The 23022-nt window shown below is 30.8% G+C and overlaps 3 protein-coding genes across 4 annotated transcripts; 1 reads left to right on the top strand and 2 right to left on the bottom strand.

Moving 5' to 3' along the window:
• Nucleotides 1-8766: 8766 nt before the first annotated feature.
• On the top strand, nt 8767-9766 carry LOC125833679 (AT-hook motif nuclear-localized protein 23-like). The gene has a single exon (XM_049512846.1). It carries the CDS (start codon nt 8879-8881, stop codon nt 9671-9673), a length of 795 nt encoding a protein of 264 aa, XP_049368803.1. The 5' UTR covers nt 8767-8878; the 3' UTR covers nt 9674-9766.
• Nucleotides 9767-12344: 2578 nt separating this feature from the next.
• LOC125833704 (late embryogenesis abundant protein 6-like) lies at nt 12345-14533 on the bottom strand. Its single transcript, XM_049512874.1, has 2 exons — nt 14399-14533; nt 12345-12856 (listed from the first exon to the last, which is right to left on the bottom strand). The coding sequence occupies exons 1-2, from the start codon at nt 14474-14476 to the stop codon at nt 12620-12622; spliced, it is 315 nt and encodes a 104-aa protein (XP_049368831.1). The 5' UTR covers nt 14477-14533; the 3' UTR covers nt 12345-12619.
• Nucleotides 14534-16869: 2336 nt separating this feature from the next.
• Nucleotides 16870-20602, bottom strand: LOC125833706 (uric acid degradation bifunctional protein TTL). Of its 2 annotated transcripts, none has more exons than XM_049512877.1 (6): nt 20316-20602; nt 20129-20220; nt 19230-19287; nt 18958-19059; nt 17709-17868; nt 16870-17417 (listed from the first exon to the last, which is right to left on the bottom strand). In XM_049512877.1, exons 1-6 carry the CDS (start codon nt 20451-20453, stop codon nt 16960-16962), a joined length of 1008 nt encoding a protein of 335 aa, XP_049368834.1. In that variant the 5' UTR covers nt 20454-20602; the 3' UTR covers nt 16870-16959. The 2 variants fall into 2 exon arrangements, with proteins under 2 accessions (XP_049368834.1, XP_049368835.1); XM_049512878.1 differs by having other exon boundaries at nt 16870-17414; nt 20316-20545.
• Nucleotides 20603-23022: the final 2420 nt, after the last annotated feature.

The raw sequence follows: 23022 nt of genomic DNA, 5'->3' as shown, positions 1-23022 counted from the left end.
TTTTATTACTATCAATTATGTTATTTTTGTTCTTCAATTATCATATATTTTGATTTGTGTGATCTATTACACTTCCTGTATTATTTGTTATGTCTTTATTTTACCTTTGTATTGTCTTTTTTTAAATTGTCGTGTTATGTGTTGTTTGAGCCAAGTGTCATTCAGAAATAACGTAACATTTTCATCTCCACGAGATAAAAATACAATTTGTGTATATTTTATCCTTCTTATGCCCTCTTGTAGGAATACTCTTAATATTATATTGTTGTTATTTCCCCATTCAATCTACCAAGCTTATTGATACATCTCATTATCTCACTATTTAACTAATCAAAATGACAATTAACATATACAAGTCATAATAGTTATATTAAGATCAAAGATAAATGTACATTTAACAGTTTAGTGAATATGTTTTTGTCAATCGATCTAAAATATATATCTCATCCAATATATATGAATGCATTAACGAAAGAAGTCAGAATAACACTATTTCCATAATTAAGATAAATTATATATAATGTTATGCTAGAGTTATTGGCTAAAATCATCCTTCAACTATGACTCAAATCTAATGTACATCCTTATATTATCTAAGTGAGCAAAAAATATCCTTATACTATCCAAAAAATAACAAGAATCATCCTTCAATCTATTTTTGTTAAGAAACTGATTGAACCAATAAAAAAAATAAAATTGGTCATGTCTTGATCATGACGAGAAGATCAAAGTTACCTAAAAGAACAAGGATATGGATAGGAAATGAATCTTTCATTCTCTAATTTAAATTTTGTGTGTTGTTAGTTTATATGTTTTTTGCATTATCAAGTAAATTGACTTGCAACAATACATAAGTTTTGAAATATTTATACAGTAGGTTACGATGGTTAGAAAGATTATGTAAAAAAAAATCATTTTAAAAATATTATGTCCAACTATTTAGAGATTTTCTTTAATAAAATATTTAGGGTGTATGTACTATATATACAATGCAATTTGCATTTTATACAATGTACAGAAATGCTGGAAATTTAGTGAAATTACGTAGGCGTTTAGTTATGAAAATAAAAAAAGTATTACTTTATTCGAAAATTTTGAAGTTGGAGTAGTATTTGATCATATTTTTACAAAGAATATTTAATTTAAATATATTTTGTCTGAATATAATTTAAACCCTCAATTTCTAAAAATTAAAAAATCACTTAACTTGACTAGCTTAACCATGTGTACATATATTCATTCGACTTGACACATTTTTTGTTGGTGGTGTAAGTTACTTAAAAAAATAGACAAAATGATGAATCTTGCAACTTTTTGAATAGTTGAAGAATGTTTTTTGTTCACTTATATAACACAAGAATGTGCTTTAAGTTTATGTCATACTTCAAAGATGATTTTAACCAAAAACTTGTTATGCTACAATGATACTGATATGTTATCCAAATTCCATCTTAAATTATGAGCCAAAAATTTTATACTTGTAGAAATCGATACTTTTATTTTCTGTACATAAGCTAAAACTTTATACACTATCAATAAATACATAAACAAAAATAATATTTAACATATATGTTTGACCATTATCTCATTGAAATATAAGACATGGTACACTTTGAGAAAAGTGGAAAGAGAGTTGATAATGAAATATGATGGGGACAGGAAAGATACTGGAGTAGTAATTACCTGTAAAGGATTGGGAAAGATCTTCTGAAAGATGGATTAGATTTACAAGATTTAACCCAATTCTGCCACTCACTTACAACTCTTTCTTTTTCTGATTTTTGCTGAATCTTTTGTACTATATTTCTATTAAATTATACTCTCTTAGTTTAATAATATTTATTCACTATTATTTTGAATTATCTAACAATATTTATATACTTTATGAAACTAATAGATACTCCCTCCGTCCCTATTTACTTGTCCATATTTCCTTTTTTGGTTGTCCCTATTTAGTTGTCCATTTTGACAAATCAAGAAAGGACAACAAATTTTTTCCTATTATACCCTTATTTACACTTCTTGAAAATTGTAAAAGTGTATGTTGTTTCCCTCCAATTTATTTCACTTGAATTCAAATAAGTGGTTGTAATTTTGAAGTGAAAAGTTGTCATAAGGGTAAAATTGTAACTTCACTGTGCTAATCATTGTTGCCTTAATCTGTGTGCCATTTCTAAAGTGGACAACTAAAAAGGGACGGAAGGAGTACTTTTATAGTTAGTTCCTTATTTATCTTTAGCATGTTAATTACGATGTTAATAAATTATTAATTAAAGTAATTCAGAACCAATAAATGATCTTGTTGTATTTTCTTTCAAATAGTCAGCACATAACACATATAACATATTATTTTAAATTTATAGTTATATATATCTCCGATAGTAGTACATAAGAAATATTATCTTATGAACCTAACATAAGTCATATTATATATCTCAAACATTTTCTAATTAAAAAAATAGATGAAAAAAAAATCATTAAAAAACACTCAAGTAAACAACAAAAAAATTGCTCTTCAAAAAAGAGTGTGGCTTGAATGTCAATCCACCATAAAGGGTCAAGATTGCTTCTCTAATCAAAAAGGAAAATAATAAGGGTCCAAAGTTTATTCTTTTCTTACTTTTTTTCCATTCCTATTTATCGTTTTACATATGAAAGGTACCTACAACATTAACAACTATCCAAATTTTACATATGGAATTTGAAGACGACAGATCACACACAAATTTTATTCCTATCTAATTATATAATTTAGTCTGATAGAAAGACGATTTTCAATAAAATTCTGTTCAAGAAAAAAATTCTTAAAACAAATTTAAGAAATATACTAATCATATGTCCATATGAGAGGTACCTATAAAAAAAATCGAATAATTTACTCTTAAAAAAAAAAGAGGAAAAGGCTAAATAGATAAGATCTATATTTTATTATTGTTAATATAGAAAACATAGAATAAATTAGATCAAAAAGTGAAAGTTGAAGTTGTATTGCACCAAAAACATATGTAAACAATGATCTTTATTACCAGAAAAAAATAAAAATCATCAAGTGTTATTTTTTAATTGTTTAACTTTGGATTTAGCTTTTATAATTTTTTGAAAATGAACAATGTGGAGATTAGATTTTATTAGACCAAAAAATAAAAAGTGACCAAAAAAAATAAAAAGACGTCACGTGGACACCAAGTGGGGGGAGGCAAGTGCACGTGAGAGGAGGAGGGGGGTTGCGCCACGTAGATCTTGTGGGGCCCACAGTAAAAAGAAAAAAAAAAAAAGAGTAGCGTTTATTGCGGGTCAATTAAAGGGAGATTTTGACTGATTTTAACATCTTCACGTGACCCTAAACCCTAAAAGTTGCTGCTTATAATTTGATCAAAAAATTTAATCAACCATAATTAGAAGACTAATTGTAATTATGCATCAGTTTGTGAAATTGCTGTTTGTGAAGTACTCCCTCCGTCCCATTTTATGTGGCAACATTTGACCGGGCACGGTGTTTAAGAAATAAATGAAGACTTTGAAATGTTTACCAAATTGCCCTTTAAAAAGTAGACTTTTTTTCTCTCTCCTCATAAATGTATTGGAGTATTATTTTAAGATTAAGTGGGACCAACAAGGATAAAAGAGGAATTGTACTTTTATAAACTTGCCATATAAGGAAATGTGACATTCTTTTTGGGACTGACTAAAAAGGAAATGTTGCCACATAAAATGAGACGGAGGGAGTACTAACTTGGTAAATTATAGTGATAACTGATAAGTTCTCACTTTTTTAATCTTATAATTTTTAAACAAGGTAAATTCTCACACTTTAACCTATCATTCTACTTATCTCTTCCAATTTTTGCGGGTTGATGAATGTCTAATGACATTTTATGGTTTAATGAAATGTAAAGATATTATGTGGTTTGAAGTATTAATATAAATGGATTTTCTTATTTTGTGACATTATGATTATTGTATTTTCTTAACATAAAATGTCTAATTTAAATTGTACAAAATGGTGCGTTAAGTTGCACTATACATGTATTTTTAAGTTATTAGATTACCTCAATACTAAAAGAATTTCATTACAAATTTCATTGTTGATTCATCATTAGCTATTAGAAATTTGTGGCTAATAATTCGTTGCTAAATAGAATTTATAACGATAAATTTTATTATTTAGCTAAAAAATTTCCGTCGCTAAACCCAAACTCTCCATATAAATGGTAATAAGATTTAGCTCTAGACTCCTAGTTCCAACCCTCATTTAGTATGTACAATTTTTTTTCTGAATAATATTAGAAATATGTAGATATGCTAAGAATAAGTTTCTTTAAGGTTAGGTGGAAAGGTAGGTGTAGATATACTAATGTGGATGAGTTGGAGGGCTAGATAAGAGACAATAAACAATATGGGACTTGATAGCAGCTTTGGTGACAACAATTTGTGATGGGAATTGTCTTCTTTTTTTTCTTTCATTTATTGTGAAAGTTTGGTAAAGCTTTTGGTGCAGAGTTTCCTAGGTTTAGGATTCATGGATGGACAGGTGAAAGAAAGATAATAAGATTTTCTAGACAAGACTTCCTTTGTTCTCACTTCTATAACACTTCCCATTCATCATTTTTTATTCTAATACACCCCCTCTTTTTTTTTTCTTTTTTGATTTGATTTTCTATGAGGCCAAATACATATACAATCTCTTTGACTTGTTTTGGTTTTCATTTTTGACACTCTATCCTATCTCATTTCGATTATAATCTTTTTAACTCTCTGGTGATCATAAAATATCTAGTTTTCTTTAGTTTTTATTTTCTTTATGTTTGTTAATTAGTACAGGTTTGATACTTCATTAGGATTTGGTAAGGTAGGGCCTAGCTCCTCTTGCTTGTACTTATCCGCAAGTTTTTTATTTTTAATAAAGCGCCACAAGACACAGTCTAGTGATATAAAATTGTGGGGAAAAAAACTTCAACTCTATTTTTTAATCAACATGCGCTAAATAGTATACACTGAATAATATTTTTTTGTATTTAAATGGTATATAAAGAATGAGGCTTAAGGTTTTAAAATGAAATGAGATTAAGATAAAGTGTCGAAATGAAAATCCAAAATAAATTAAAAAAATTGTCTATATATGTATTTTAGCGTTTTAAAAAGAACACACCTCCCAAGTCCCATGTAAGATCTTATTTGATATATATAAATATAACACCAAATCATAAAATAGATTAGTATTAGATTGAGTTGATAGAAAAGTTTGATAAATCTTGATAGCTTGAATATGAAAAGTGGGAGAAATTAATATCTAGTGTATGACTATATGTAATATCATTTCATTTGTCGGTTGTGTCAAATCAAAGCTTAAAATAATCAAAATAAGTACCCTACTTAATTGCATTTATTTTGGATTATAAAATGAAGGAAAGTTTTCCATTTAAATAAAGAAATGATTTGTTTTAAGAACCAACATATAAAAGAAGATTAACTTTATTGGTTCAGAGAGAGATTTCCCTAACATATAATAAGAGTATAAAATATGTGTATGTTAGTCGTGTCTATTCTTAATTAAAATTAAATTGATTTTTTGAGTCAGAGTTGTTTGACAAATAAACGATTTTCTAATCCATACCATATCGATTTTTATTATGTTGAAACCATATATATTGCCTAAATCACCAATTATTATAGAAAGTTTAAAATACAAAACTAAAAGAGATCATAAATATATAAAAAATGCTACAGATTAACATTTCTTATCCCTCAAAAAAAAGAGGGGGGGGGGGGGGGGGGGGGTGGGGGGGTTGAGTTCTTAAAAAGTAAGAGGTTTTTTTTAATTTAATAAATAAGTAAATATTAGTATTTCATAAAACATTTGTAAGATATGCCTAAGTAAATAAGCAAATATTAATCCAAATTTCTTATTTAAGTCATAGTGCATCTATTATTCTCTTTAGGCTATCCTCATTCATTCATTAAAAATTGTTTAAAACAAATAAAAGTGAAATTCAATTAAAACATTATAAAACTTAGATTCGATATTCAAAATCCAAAATATGAAACATATGCGGAATATATATAACCTAGCTCCAAGTTTGATGACACAAATATAAGAACATCTAAGATTTGAATACAAGTCTAGTGCTAAAGCATAATTTTTATCTCTAGAAGAAATAAAGATAGTAAATACGAAGTTGAGTTAGGAACCAATACTATTGAATTTAAGCAGCTCATTCTGAAATCTAACAAGTCACTTCAAATTCAATAATTTAAACTTAAATGTCAACACGTGTACTCAATATCATCATCAATCTATCCTAAAATATAGTGATGGTGAAGATAGATCTTTATATAGTACCTCCTCACTCCTCATCGATAAGCAAATCAACTACAAATATGATAAATGTCTTAGAATAATGATCAATGAACCAGATAATTATATCTTATCTCATGAGTGGGATGAGATGTAATACAAATTAATTTTGTCAATGCTTCAGTGTCACACCCCAAATTTGATCGACCCTGGCATGTTGAAATGTATTAAATGCAATAGAATCGCATTGAAAGCACCTTATAAAGATATGAATCATGATAATAACTTCATCACTACGAAAATGAACCAAATATGCATACTAACTAAATAAAACTAGATTTGAATATATTGAAATCATCAAATCAATAATTTGAGGTCGCTTTGACTAAAAATTTACCTCGGCCAATCTTGATTTTCTTACAACTTCAAAAACTCAATTAAAGGCTCAAATAACTCTACAACATCTCAAAATCCGCACTAATTATTAAACCAAGTAAAAAATTACATATATGACCTAATAGAACAATGAAAATCCAATTTTGAGCTTATTAACCTAGAATACTGATAGTCGAACTTCAAAACTAAAAATCTCATCCAATGTTCCTCCGACCACTCCAAGAATTCTATCGCCCATCATTGCAAGTCACAAATTATATACAAAATCTATGATAAGGATCAAAATAAAAAAACTAGGTGAAAATAAAAAATGATCATGAGAGTCATAGGGTATGTCAGAGGGTGGAGGATCAAAATCTATATAGATTTTGTTTTTCTTATTCTCATTAAAGAAATTATTTTTCTCATTTTTGAGGAACTTATTTCCTACAAAAAAAAAATTTCTAAATTTTTTGACCAACAAACTATGAGAAGATTGAAAAATAAGAAATTTTGTCAAAAGTGTTCAAATTTTAATATATAAACACAAATCAGCATTCTACTAAATACTCAAATCAAAACTACAATATTCAAATAAAAAAATCACAACGTTTAAATATAAACTTCAATATTCAATTCAAAATCAAAATATTCAACTCAAAAACTATAGTATTCAAATAAGAAACTATCAATATATATTCTACTAAATACTCAAATCAAAACTATAATATTACTCACTTTTAATTGTCATGATTTCCTTTTTTAGAGTCAAACTATAAGAACTTTGACTAACATTTTACAATGCATTTTTTCATCGTTTGATATGCAAAAAATCGCAACTTAAAGTATTTTTTCGTATAGTTTTTGAATATTTTAATTTTTTGTTTAAAATATCAAATTAATGTTATCTAATTTAACTTTAAAAATTAGTCAAATTGATTTTCGAAAAACGCAATATGATAATTAAAAGTAGACGAAGGAAGGAGTAAGAAATTATAATTCAGGGACGGGAATGGTTTTCGACTAAATTTTTATATGAATAAGTATTGTAGGAACTATTACACCAACAAATAATAATAAATAATTTCTAGAAATTACTCTAGCTAGTTCACTTCTTAAATGACTAAACATAGTTGAAGCACACTTAGTAACCTAGAGAAAAGATAAAACTAGAGTATATATATAAGGAGAGAAAGAAATAAATCAATATTATATACGTTGTGTTATTACCTAGTATTTTCATAGGATATATGGCGTAGATTTTCTTGTTTTAATTAATTTCGTTACCGTCCTAACCAATCTAAGTGGAAAATCCAAAACTTTTCCCTCCCGTTACCTTAATTTTGTAGTTTCAATAGGAAGAATGATTGCCTATATAATATAATATAAACACGACCATTCACAGGGTTGAAATGCAAAAATGAACTCTCTTTTTTTTTAATTAAAAGGACACTACTAAGTGCTCTATGCATTTTTTAAAACTCATAGTCAGAGGTTTCTGAATATCATACATTAGATAATGAATCATTAAATATCATCGTGACATACCAAATAAAGGCTGTGATAGAGTAATAAATATTCCTTCATCCTTAATCAGTGATTTCAAATTTGAGTTCTCTTATAACTTTTGTTAGGACACGCTTTACTCCTAACATGGAACTTCTCAACGAAAATTTAAATTTACTCAAACTCTAATAAAAATACCGGACACTAAGTTAAAATCAAAAAATATGTTTCATCATGACATGTTTTATTTCTCTCACATGAAAGATGTATTCTCTTAATTAACCTATCTTTTATTGTTTCCTTTTCCTCCTTTATTATTTTATTCCTATAGAAAGCAACAATATTTAATTTAATCGTTATTCCTACCCCCACCCCCACCCCCACCCAATTCCCTTCATTAAACTATTTGCTATATTTTAAGGCCTTAATATGTACCATACTTTGTCACTCTCTCTTTCATCTCCATTTCTTCTCTGTATTCTCCACTCAGTTCTCTCTTTACTTTTCTATTCGTTCCTAGGGTTTGAAGTTTCTTGTGTTTTCTTTTTCTTTTCCATAAAATATATTTTCACTTCAAGAATTATATATATACATATTTTCTACTCATGGTGATTAATTAATTTCCCTTATTATTAATCATATCATAGTTTATTATAGCTTAGTTTTCTGTTCACTACTTTTGTTATTGTTATTGTTATCGTTATGGCTGGTTTGGACTTAGGTTCCGCTTCTCATCATCGTTTTCTCCCTCATCATCTCCACGATCCTCAAGATAATGAAATCAACCGGAACAATAATCAATTTTCCGATGATGACGACAACAACAACAACAACGATAATAATAATAGCCCCGGGGTAGCACGTAGACCAAGAGGTCGTCCCGCGGGGTCCAAAAACAAGCCTAAGCCTCCCGTGATAATAACACGGGAGAGCGCTAACGCGCTCCGTGCGCATATTTTAGAAGTGAGTAGCGGACATGACGTTTTCGAATCCGTTGCGACTTATGCGAGAAAAAGGCAAAGAGGAATTTGTATACTAAGTGGGAGCGGTACGGTGAATAACGTCACCATACGGCAGCCACAAGCTGCCGGTTCTGTGGTGACGTTACATGGAAGATTTGAGATATTATCTTTATCTGGATCTTTCTTACCACCACCCGCTCCCCCTGGGGCCACCAGCTTAACGATTTATTTAGCTGGTGGTCAAGGTCAAGTTGTTGGTGGAAACGTTGTGGGTGCGCTAATTGCATCGGGTCCGGTTATTGTTATTGCTTCTTCATTTACTAATGTTGCTTATGAGAGATTGCCTTTGGATGAAGAGAATGAGTCAATTCAGATGCAGCAGCAACAAGGACAAAGTGGTAATTTCGCTGATCCATCTAATATTGGATTACCTTTTCTTAATTTGCCATTAAACATGCCAAATGGTGGTCAACTACAATTGGAAAGTGGAGGTGAAGGATGGAATGGAAACTCAACAAACAGGCCACAATATTAGGTCAGGTTTTATTAAGAAATTTTCTACTTTTTTTATGATGAAAAAATTAAATCTCTCAATGGATTAATATTATCATTTGTACATTATTAAGCTTGGTTTTCTAGCTACTTTGATTCATGTTTTGAAATTTTTAAGTTTTGTGAAAAAAAAAAAAATCCTTCTTCAATTCCTTCTTTGTTGTTGTGTGCTTATTTTTGGTACTTCTAATTAAGTACTCCATTAATTAGAAATGTTTTCTTGTTTTTTGAGGGTTAATTTTTTTTTTTCAAAGTGATTAGTCTGGTGTGACTATTTCTTTTTAACAACTTGTTCATCCATGAAATAATAAGATATATATAATTAATCTATGCTTTTGGTTATTATTAAAGTGGGGATTAAAATAAGTTGTTGCTTATATCAATAAAAATTTAGGTTCTCTCAACCTTATCTCAAATGGCTGACCAATACCACCTCCTTTAATTTCTCAATCGAACATATATAAATACTTCCAAATCTAGTGGTATTATGAAATTAATATGTATAAAGGAGAAATATTTTTATAAAGAAAATTAAACATTTCATGGAACCAGTGAACTTTATCATAGTTAGATACTATTTTTAAAAATAAAAAATAAAATTCCTGCGGTTATTAAGAGACTAATTAAACTATAGTGGTTTAGTTTCATGGATATATCACTGGTATGGAAAATAGTTGATTAACTTCATGAAGACATTGATCATTTGATGATTTTAAAGTCCTCTACTTTACTTTTTTTTTCCAGGCTAATAAAATAATATAATCAGAGCAAAGAATCAGTTCTTTCTTGTAGTATAATTCAGCTTGGCTTTTTATTTGAAAGTGTCTCTAGGTTTACACTAGAAAAAATATGAAGAACTTAATCATACAAACTGATTGGATAAAAGATCCAATGAGTTGAAAAATTAAACTTCATAGTCAATTAGCCTTGTGTAGTTCTCCATTTTTTTCTCCCTTTTTGGTTCAAAAGATGCACCAGTAGAAACAAAGGTTTTTTCATCGCAAATAAGTAGGAAACTTGTGTAATAGAATATGATTTTTTCCAATCATTTTCGTCCTATCGAACTAGTTCACTGGAAAAAAATACATGGTGAGATACATTTTCACTGAAATAGAGGTAAGATATTAGACTTCCTTAATTTCAAACATAAAAACGTTACTATTTTTTCTTTTTACATCGATTCAATCAAAATATCGTTACGAGAGTAATCATATTGCATTTTTCAGTAGAAGAACTGCTAAATATGCTATCTTATTTTAGTATAATTATACTCCCTTCCTACTTTCTTGCTTTGTGAAAAAAACTGTTACTTTATTTTTCTCTCCGAATGTGTGTTGAATATAAGAATTTTTCTTATTAGCTGGCTGACTAATAACCTGCAATCAAAATTTCTTTACATAGAATGCTAATTAAAACTATTGATTGTCATCTCCTTTGATCATCAAATCATGCAAGGAGTAAGTACAATTATTATTAAGTACAAGTTTCTAAACAATGGCTATAGGGCTTGAGACTTTCATATTGGAGGTCTCAAGTTCAAAACCCCTTGCCAACAAGGGATTTGCCTTTTGGGTTGAGCTCGTCGCACTGGGCTTACCTAGTGCGAGTGTGGTTTGCGAATTATTGTTAAGAGCGGGAGTTTTACCTGTGAGCACCCAAAGGATAGCGATTGCGGGTGTCCCTTGTCATTGAAAAAAAATTAGGAAGAACATTAAATGCAGTCATTACACAATCATAATTAAGAATATCATTAAAGGATACACTAGTATTGTCAAGTCTAGACAAAACATTACAAGTACAAGTTGCATATTGGTTTTAGAAAAACTTGTCCCAGATTTATTTTATCAAAATAACATGTAGCTTGCTTGGAAACTTCATTAGCCAAAATGTGTTTTATATCCTCCAGTTTTATCTTATGAATTACCTTGATAGTGCAAGCATTGTTTTCTTTTAGTCACTTGCCAATCTTGTTCTATTTATTTTTAAAAAAAATAAAGGATTAACCATTATTATTATATGGATACCACAATAAAAACAGTTTTTAGCAGCAATAAATATGCACATTAACAAAGAGCTCTAAAACTTTTATCTGCATTAGTTAACTGTCAATATTGGATCCTATATCGCTATAGACTTTAGGGACATTTGCAAAGAGGTTAATTGTCACTAAATAAACATATTTAACGGCAATTAAGCTATTATCGTTAATTAATTGTCGCTAATAGATTAGCCGTCCCAATCTGTATATTAACAACCAAAAAGTGATTATAAAAACTAAAACTTACATCTCTTTTTGGTTATCTATTTCTCTTAGTATATATAAAAGCAGAGTCAAAACATAGCCACTTTAACATTGCTCTAGACAACTGCAATTTTTTTACATTTAGTTTTTAAACATAAAAAAGAATTTTAATAAGTACATTTTAAGGAAGTTTGTTTTGGAAATCGGATAATCCATTAAATTTCAGAACATTTTACTTGTATTTTACATTTGCAGGGCTAATGGAATTTAACAATTAGAGACTCGAGTAACAAAGTTTCAAACAAAAATGCAATCACATTTTAATTAATTCACAATTTGAACTTGTGGTGTTTAACAATGCAATATAAAAATCTCAATTATAAAAGCGTTACGTTTTAGAAGCACGGTAACCAAATTAAAACTGAAATCTATAACCAAATCAAAAGTTGCTTCACTTATTCTTCTATTATATAAAAAATAACCAAGCTAGAGGCATCAAACTACCTAGTACAAAAACATGTGCTGAGCTACGCAATCACTAGGGGTTTATCTGAATCTCCTTCATTAGAAAATTACATAATATATATTAGATGTTGATTTTTCTTAATTTATTCTTATGTTTGTTTTATTTATTTATATTTTGAATCCCCAGTGAAATTCCTGACTTCACCGTAAAAAAAAAAAGATTTAAAGTAGATGGTTAGTTGGTGCTGTTCCAGCATTATTGAGGTGAGTGTTGGTGAAGCTAGAAGCATAAGGGTCTAGGGTTCCTCCTGCAGGTTGATCATGAACACACTTTTCCTCTTCATTTGCAATCTTCTGTGCTGCTTTGTTGACATGTAAATCCATGGCTGCTTCTGCCTCTCTTGCCAATCTTACTTCATGTGCTACTTCTACTCTTACCTTTGCCAACTCCTTCTCAGCCTATATATCATTTTCGATATAAGTTATACATACTGAAGAATTTAATTTGTTAATTTATCAGTAGTTTAGTCTACTATAGTGTGTATAGTTGAATGTGTGATTTTTTCAAATCCTGGCTACAAATTATTTTATACTAATTGATAGTTTGGGAAAATTTCTATAATCTTCTTTTTTGTCAATTTTTTTTTTTTTTGAAAAATAGCATGTTGTGTTTGACTAATAATTTATTTATTTTTTGCCAAAAAAACTACTCGATCAAGATGAGTAGGAGGTAAGGCCAAATGAAGGCATCTTTCATGAAAAATTACATTGTTTATATATGATTAATTTTTTTTTTTGTGTATATATAATGGATGTCTATATTGCTCAGACACAATTAATTCTACGATATTTTTTGGAGAGTCCAAGCAATATAGATAGAGATTGAACTCCCTTTGACTTCTTTATGTATTACTTTTTCATATTTGAACCGTGAAAATTTGTCCCCTAACTAACTTATTAGCCTTTGAACTATATCTAACAAAATAAGAAATTAGCCGATACAAAAATTAGGATTTGGCTCCCCTCAATTTCGTCAAGTGCACATCTAGATGAGAGACAGGTGTCTTATTTAAATTTTTAAGGCAAGATTATACTATATTAACAAATATTATAACCATAGTTAAGTCAACCAATTTTGGAAAACTACCCCTAAATGTGGTAAGAACAAGATATTTTCTATAAATTTTGATATTCATTGATTTCATTTTATATTTTTTACTTAAACATTAAATTGTACGATATTTAAAGTGAGAATCAATTAAACAATTTTTTGTGATAATAAAATATGTTCTTGAAATATTTTATATGTTAGAAAAACGAAATAAAAGATGTGAATAATTATCAATGTAGACAAAAACTTTAAAATAAAATAAAAAGGGGAAATAAAAATAAAATAAAAAAAGACGACAAATTATTAGAACTACAAATGTGAAACATCAAAATTACTACACTTTAGTAAGAGGAGAAAGTGTGGCTACGTACTGTGTTTGAAGGGAAAAAAAAGAAGTATGTTTTAAAATTTGTTTGTTGGTAATAAAAGAAAATTCTAATAATTTAAATAAAAAATATAAAATGAAATCAATGAATGTCAAATTTATAGAATATATCTTGTTCATATCAATTTAGGAAGTTGTTTTCTAAAATTGATTGAATTAACTATGGTTATAATATTTGTTAATGAAATATAATCTTGACCTTAAAATTTTAAATAAGACACATGTCTCTCATCTAGATGTGCAGCTTGACGGAATGGAGGGAAAAAAGGATTAGCCTTATCGTATCTTGATTATCAAAATTGCATCCAGCTAGTTTCAATAATACTTTTACTAATATAATAATAATAATAATAATAATTTTTAATTGATCAAGGTTTCTAAAGTATTCCTTGGAAAAACTACTTTTTTTTTTGCTTTCCAAAAATATGACCAAAAACACAATGTTGTGCGACTTGTAACTGTTTAATTTTTTAACCTTAAATTTTTTGTATAATATAATTCTTACTTTTTCCTCCTCTTTAGCTTCAGCTTTGGCCTTGCGCATGGCGCTCATATCATTAAACTTGTCCTTGATAGCCTGCATTTTTGTCTTCTAAAATACTTCACAAAAGACTTATTAATTATATAAAAATATATACAGTTTAAGAGTTTTGAATTTTGATTTTGGACTAAAAATATTTATAGGTTTTTTGTAACTATAATAATTAGACAATGGTCACAAACTATTCTTCCTAATCCGTTAAAAAAAGATCTTGTTTTTCTCAATACAAATGGTGACAAACCACAACAAGTGTCAATCACCCAACAATCTTTATATAATAATCCAAATTTGTTTGAGTTTTTGCCTCTATTTGAACGGGTCTTTGTCTTTGGCTGAGCTTTTGAAATCTACTATTTTTTTTTATAAAGTGGTCTTTTTTTTATAGTTAACATCCTTTTTAAAATTATATTTTGGAAAGTAGTTTGTTTGTATTTAACTAATTAATTAAAAAAAGGGGAAAAAATACTTTTATCAAATTAGAATTTTGTGTTTAGCATGCTTTCAAAAAGTGATGCCGAGTTTCGGAGAGTTATCTTTCTTCTTTATTTTAATTATTTTCCATAAAAAAATGACTTTCTAAAATAATTATTATTAATTGAATGATCATGCGAGAAATAACTCCTAATTCATAGTAGTTTGATCAATAGGATTGAAAAAATATAAATTTAAAGACACTCTTCAACCGTTGTTCCAACAACATATTATGTATGTAAAACAGAAGGATTAATCGTGCAAATTATACCAAACAAGGGTAATAAATCATAAATTCATTAAAATCCAAAAATAAACTTGAAAAGTAAGCAAACTCTAGCTAAAAGTAATTTCTACCACTCTCTCCAAACAACTTACTATAAGAAACAAATATAAAAAATTAAAAGATCATCTAACTAATAAATTAAGAAAAAATAAATAGCAAACTCGAACTTATTTGAGACTAAGGAGCAATTGTTGTAGTCGAGTTGTGCATGCATGCATCTTCTTTCTTTAGGCTTGCGATTTGTCATCGGACTCATTATTATTATTATTATTTGCTTCAGAATTTTTCTTTTTGCGGTCCTCGTGGATCCAAGTAACAATAAGAAAACCCACTAAAAATATGACAAAAGCAATAGTAATCCCTTTAAGGTATGGAATTAAGGGGCCAAGCCAATTATTAGCACCCGAAGCTTGATGATTTTCACCTTCGTAAGTAATATTAGTAATATTATTTCCAGGATTCGACATATCAAATTTGTACTAAGAAGAGAAAATATATGTTGTGTAAATGGTGCAATGAGAGGGTCGAAGGTACGTAGACCTTTATTTATAGGTGTTATGTGTCTCTTATTCTTGGAAAGAATGTTGGAAAAAAAAAGGTAGGGGAAGTAAGGAGGATTTATTTACTAAATTTACTTATTAATGAAACATTCTCCTTTTTTTGGTTCTGAAAGAAAAAAATGTAATTTTCCTTATTTTTCCCTAAAATTTATTGAAAATGACTTCAGAGAGCAAAACGAAACGAGGGGAAGGATAAAAAGAAAAAGGAACCATATATGAAGTAGAAAAAAATACATGTTAATGTTACGTATTCATATGGTTGCCTCGAGGTTTATGGAAATTAGGCGCAAGGAGTTTTAAAATTGGAAAAGAAGAAGAAAAGAACCATAAATAGAGTGGAAAAGAAGAACAATATTATAATTTCTTTCGGCAAACTTTACTTTATGTTTTTACTAGAGAAGTATTCAAAACACCTCTAAATTTGGTGTGAATTATTAATTTCATTCGCAAACTATTGACAGCCTTAAAAACACTATTTACTTGAATAACTTAACTTAAATACACCCTTGATTTGACAACATGAGTCAAATACACCCCTAAATTCTTGCCAAGTTTAGGAGTGTTTACGAAACTTCTCTCAAAATTTTATTTAGAGTCTCATGTTGCTACAAGAATTTGAGACCACTTGCTATGTCATATAGCAGATGAGGGTATATCTACGTTTAATAAGTCAAGTAGAGAAGTGTTTTTAAGATTATCAATAGTTCGAAAACTAATAATTTGCGCCAAGTTCAAGGTTTTCAATACTTGTTTCTATTTTTATTGGAGTAACAACAAATTATGTAAACCTGGCTTAAAGAGTTTAAAATCAGGAAGCAAGCCCACAGAAGCAGCTCAAGTATACAATGCATTTATAACTTGTTATCTTGTGTTGAATTTCTAGGAACCAAGAACAATGACATGGTGGATTCTACATGTCTAAATATTTCTAGTAAAGGTCCAAATATACTCTTGTACCTTTGACTACATGTTAAAATTACCCACTGTTATACTATGGTTAAATTTTGTTTGTTAGCTTTAAAGCCTTTTAGAAGATTTGAAATCTTAGTATTTGCAAGTGACTATGTCAAGCTTACTCTTGTAATACAAACTGATGGAAGAAATAGAATTTCAAGACAAAGCAAAAGGGTAAGTGATTCATTCCACCAAATATAGTACAGTATTATTCCTTGTGAAAATATTCAACTCTCACCAGCCACTTGACCAATCTAGCTACCTCGATAGGTCGAGAGTGAGAATGGTGAAAGCAGCAGAGGAACATGAAAATGATCCCATTTCTGGGATTCTTTGATCTCAAACACAATACACACATAGGGGAAAAATCCATCGGGATTATACTTACCGGTGTTGAAACTTATCCGGTATATACCTGGGACCAAAGCTTCAACCATATTCATCAACTGACCACTTCGGCCATCTTTGTCCGTTGCTGAAGACCCTAGTAAAATCCAGCCATCAATATAAGTTTCGCCAAATTGTGGTCTTGCTTGGTTGTCTTTCCACATCTCCAGTCGTACTTCAATGCCATTCGCTGGACATCCACGGCTAGTGTCCAGAACATGGGTTGTGATGGGCGGGCGAGTTCTAATTGGAATATGAGCTGGTTTTACCCCAGCAGCTCTAGTAGCAGCAGTCAAATGTGCTCCAATAATGTTCACACGATCTTCTACAATTTAAGGTTCAATGGAAAATATAAGATATGGTACTGAACTGCAGATAGAACTTATAATTTCAGATGTATCAAATATTTGTTGAGTTTTAGAAACAGTTAGATCACCGTATACTTCATTTAGAAAACCTTGAAAGGATTTTTACACAACTACTGTAAAGCAAAATCAGTATAGTGGAGAATGAGGAGCAACTTCTCAAATTTTGAGATTAAAACAATGAATTACATAAATACAGAAAAGCAATCAAAGCTAATAAATGTTCAAGATAAATAAAAAGATGGAATCACCTTCTGCTTTTGTTGCAATATTAGTTGTAGACAACGGTTTAACTGCCGGAGCAGTATCTGCTTTGTCTGAGAAGAGCTTGGAAAGGCGTAATTCAGTTATTTTCATTTGCTCCTGGGCTCCAATCTCAAACTCAATTATTGGTCTGTTCTGGTATCGTATCTACAAGAGGTAAAGTTGAAATGGCATGTGGGTCAATCTTTAAGTGACAAAACAGAAAAGAAGTTTATTTCACCACTGTCCCAGTAGATAAAGTAATACAAATAGCCTGTTGTTTGGAAAGCAGGCTATGTGAGCTACTTCCTGATCTATAAAAATGTGAAGAACAGTGATTGATGGCCATCAGAGGATATAGCTCTTACCCGGTTAGGTAGAGCGAGGGGCAAAAGATGTCCTCATGGAAAAATAACATTCATTCATTGGGGGTAATGGACAATGTAGTAGCTTCTTCCAATGAATACAAATCCGACAATGAAATTCAGGAAATGGTTGGACTATAGTTATTATTTGTTCACGCATATTATCAAAAAGATCACGAATGGACCCATAGTCTGCTCAAAAACTGAAATGTCATAAGATTCCTGTCAGAGTATCCTAACAAACAGAGATATGAGGAGCAATTTCCATTTCAATGGACAGGCTAGGTGGAGCTTCACACGAGACACGTTTATCACATGGTAAAAGTTTATGCGGCCAAGAGAGCAGCAGAAAAGGGGTTTTTAAGTTAATGCTAAAAGTGTCGGTGCACATTCACACGCATAACCTTTATAGGTTCAGCCTACTAGAATAAGATGCAGAAATTTATCCAGATTTGCTACTATCTTTTCCTACAGCTCACAACTGACTTCCAACGATCACCCTTTTATAACAGATTTGGCATTCTCACATCAATTGTAGTCTTTTTCTAAATCTCAATGCACTGTGAGCCAACACGGGATCAAACTTTGGTGGTTTCTAAAAATTGTTGAAAGGATGCAAGATATCAGACTTAAGAGAGAAGGTTCACAAGATACAGTTCAAAATTAAAGTCTGTCTTGACTCTGGACATCAGGGGACTGGAACAGAAATTCCACCTCTTTAACAGTGAAGGAATCCTCTACATACTCCAACGGAATTTTCGGAACTCAAATGATACGTTCCCTAAAGCTAAAAGCATGTGCTCTCGAAATATAAGATTATAACATGTCCAATTATAACTGAGGTTACTAAAAAAATAATCGATCGTTCTACGTTCAAACAGAAAGACTTTACCTTCAACTCTGCAAGTATCTCAGGGGTACTTCTCCCTGAAGCACATATCAAGAAGACAAATCCAAACTTCTCCCTGTAGCGAGCATTCCACTCAAGCAGTTCCTGCAAGATCCATTGTAAACTCTCAATGTTGAATGCACAAAGTAAAAAGTCGGCCTAGTTGTACAAACAATTTAATCTATTGGCCCAATCAATAAACAAAAAGGGCCAAAATACTGTTTTGCATTTGATTCATAGATTTCTGAAATGCATATATCTTTAGGTCAAAATACCTGTAACGTCAACTCAGTAGCAGTGGACAGAGCTGTTGACTGCTCTCCCTTGCTCCACCTGCAAGAGGAGACACTAAAGTTTACCTTCCGGTCTGACAAAGCATTAGCATATAACTGAGAGAAGATACGTAAACATTGTAGGTCTGAGGGCGAGAGGGTGGAGATGGGGAAGCCACATAATAGAACAACAGCACAAAAAAGTTCTCTCAAAGCTCATAAATCTACCAATCTTTCTGGTTGTGAACGTTGGGCCTCTAATGCAAACATACAGCACAGAGTCGCAGAGATACAAATCTTAAAATGGATGTGCGGCTATACAAGAATAGACAAGATAAAAAAAACTATCACATCTAACAAAAAATTCAAATAGCACATATATAAGAGATCTTGAAGATTGCCAAAAAGAAGCCACACTTAGCATTATTTATTCAATTTTCTTGTGATAATCCATGCAACACCATGTAATTTTAAGATTTTAAATTCTAGGTGTACCTAGCACAACTTTAAAAATACTGAAGTCCGTATTCATAATTCTTGAATTTCTTACCTATATCTTAGATACTTTCAATGTCTCTATACTACAATGGTATGCATTAACAACTATGAGATTTGTCTTTTCATACTTAACACCAACAAGCCAACATTTGAACTTTAAAAACCAAAAAAAAAAAAACACCAACTTTAGCAAAGATCATGACCACAATTTACCTTCTTGCCTAGCAAGTAGCAAGATTTAATCAAACTGTTAAAAGCAAAAACTTAAAAATAAATACTGGGCATAAGCAATTCATTGTCCAAAATCAACTAGCAGAAGAAGAAAAACATAAAACTTCCACACAATATTCAGGAACATCAACAAAAAAGGTTAAAAAATCTTATAGGCAGAGAGAGAATTGTACTGGGCAAAAGTAGGGCTTTTGTGATCCAGAGAAGGGGCTTGACCAATTTGTGGATGAGCAGCAAAAGCTTCAAGCCATCCATTTACATCAACCTGACAAGGATCAATTAATTAACATCTGTAAAATTGAAGGGTAAAAACAAAGAAACGAAATTTGGGCACTGGTGAAATTGGTATATATATAGAACCTTGTTGAACCAGATATTTCTGGCAGCATGGATGGCATCTTGGTGAGTAGAAAAGGGGCCAGCTGCTACCATCTCCTTCGCGAATTTGGTGCTCCCACAGCATGCCAAGAAATCTTTTTCATCAAACACTGATCCCATTTTCTGCAATTTTTCAGATCACTTACCAGCAGACTAACACTTTTTGTTGGGCGTTGAGTTTTGAGAAGAAACTGCCACCTAAACTAGTGAAGTTTGAGCTGCTGATGATAAAATGGAATCTCTGATTTCATTTGCCCCTTTGTTTAAAGATTTTTTTTTTTTATTCAATTGGTAAATAGTTATAAAATGATATATAGCCATTTAAGACTTTCAATTAGGCATGTTTATCTATCATTTGATTATGAGAGATTTGGGGTCGTTTGGTAGAGTATATTAACAAAAATAATGCTTGCATTAGTTTTGTGTATTAGTTTTTTTTTTTTTAAGAAAGTCCGCTAGGCAAGGTGTGCCTAGGGCTAGTTTTATTAATAAAATGAAAAGAAATCTCAAAGAGAAAAGTACAAGCAAGGGGGGCTAGACCTTAACAAACCTCTCCTAATTAACAAGCATGAAGAAAATAAGAGCTAGAGAAAACTAGATATTTTTTGATCATCATAGAGTTTATAATACACTCTGTGATGATACTACAAATGAGGATACTTAAATAATGCAAAAATATAAAATCTAAGAATAAAGCTAGGTTATCAACCTCAAACTTTATTTTATGTGTAAGAATTAAAAGAGATGGATTGCCCGTGTAAAGTAACCTGAAGTATTTCCCTATTGTCTTTTTCATCAAATATGTCCAACAAAACTTGATAGTTCATCACTTCTTTTTGGATCGTGTTGTTGTTGAAACTGTCATATGATTTTGCTTTGCTAGTCGCATTGGTAGGTGCCTTGGAATAAATTCCTCAGTCACCTTACCATCCCAACTATGTTGCCTTTCATATGTCTTCTTTTTGTTTTTGTTGCTTCCACTTCTTTGTTGCCTAGGCGAGAGATCTCCATCCTTGGCTACCTTATCAAATAATATGTCTAACATATCATCTTCATCATCTTTGTCAAACATTTCACTGCTCAAGTCACTATCATAAGTTGTAGTTGGACTACGTCTTGAAACTTCAGCTTCTGGCTCATGACTTATTTCTAATACCTTGGTGTTAATGGTCAAGATCTTTTTGGAGTTATCAATTGTCACTGCCATAGATGGATTTGCCTTACTTGAAGGCACAAATATGGGTGCTTAAGGACTTAACTTACTCCTAGTAGGTGCATGCTCCTCTTCCTTAACTAAAACTGCCCATCTAGAATCACTCGTTTCCTTCACGAAACTCTTATCATTCCTTTTGGAATGTGGTATGATCATTGGATTTTCTTTATTCAAAGTAGTTTCTGGATTAGAAACTTGAAGAATTGGACTGGACAAAGCATGGAGCTCTTGATCAGAATTGGTCATTAGGGCATCAAAGGTGTTAGAGCACACAATCTTCCTTGACACTTTATCTTCACAATTAATCGTTTGCTCCTTGCGTGGTGGGTTAGTGCAATCTAGTTATTGTAGTTTGGCTGGAGAAAATGTTTTGCTTGGTACTTCAGTCCAGCCTTCCTTATCATTGTCCTTCAAAGTGAAGTCATGATCGCATGTACCACCAGATTCGAAAATTTAATCCAAATTCTCTTCACACTATTGCACCTTATTAGCCTGGCAAGAATCTTGAATCGTAGTCAAACTAGGATTTTCCCCAGATAAAACACCAACAGTAGGTAGTTTAGGATTCGAAGCTATATTAGACTCCAAATTAATCACGGGAACCATCGAATCACTAGTAACATCATCCCTTGCACTCAAAACCAAAGTATCATCTTGAACACAAATATCAACTACTCGATCTCAATTATTTTTAATGGCTTCCACAATTGCTATTTCATTATTATTTGCATCTGCAACTCGAGTATTATCATCAATCCTTTGATCTATGTTTGCTAGTCCCTTCTTCTCATTTAAAATTAGTCTGAAATCACCTTGAATTTTCTCACCATTGAATTGTTCATCTCCAACCATTCCATTATCTTTGTGATTTTTATCTTGATTCTTTTTTAAAATTAATCGACAATCGACAATCGACAATATAAAGGTAAATTATCATAAACAAACTCCTAAAAAGCCTCTTGAATCTTACCGGTTTGCTCATCCAAATACTGGAGATGCATCATCTTAGGCAGCTTGTCCATAAGATCGAGTATCACCTTCACCTTAGCAGTGCTAAGGCCTTGTCTTGTCTTGTGTTGCCTTGTCAATAGCTATTGGCCTTCCAACTGCTGATGCCATCGACAATAAGGATCTCTTGGCAAATAAATCTGGTGATAATCGAGGCAACGAAATCCACACCGCAGCCATTGAAGTTTCTTCTCTAGAATTGAAATCTATTGTCCAAGGAAATACCCTATAAAGATATTGCTCTCCACGAGGTATAAAGCTTACCGATTTTGATAGAGCAACCACAAAAATCTTCATCATGGTCTATCCTTAGCAGAATATGTCTACGAGCAAGTAAACCAACTAAACAGTTTCCTTTGATGCCCAAGTGTTTTGGTAAAACTGTTCGCAAATCCTTCACTTCTAGTGTATCAGATGAGAACTTAATAATTACAGCTTGATGTAATCCTTCTCCTGTGCGAAAATCTA

This window comes from Solanum verrucosum, unplaced genomic scaffold, assembly GCF_900185275.1.
Source record: "Solanum verrucosum unplaced genomic scaffold, falcon-dt-bn FXZP01000307.1, whole genome shotgun sequence".
Classification (NCBI taxonomy): Eukaryota; Viridiplantae; Streptophyta; class Magnoliopsida; order Solanales; family Solanaceae; genus Solanum; species Solanum verrucosum.
This window is presented reverse-complemented; position numbering and strand designations above follow the sequence as displayed.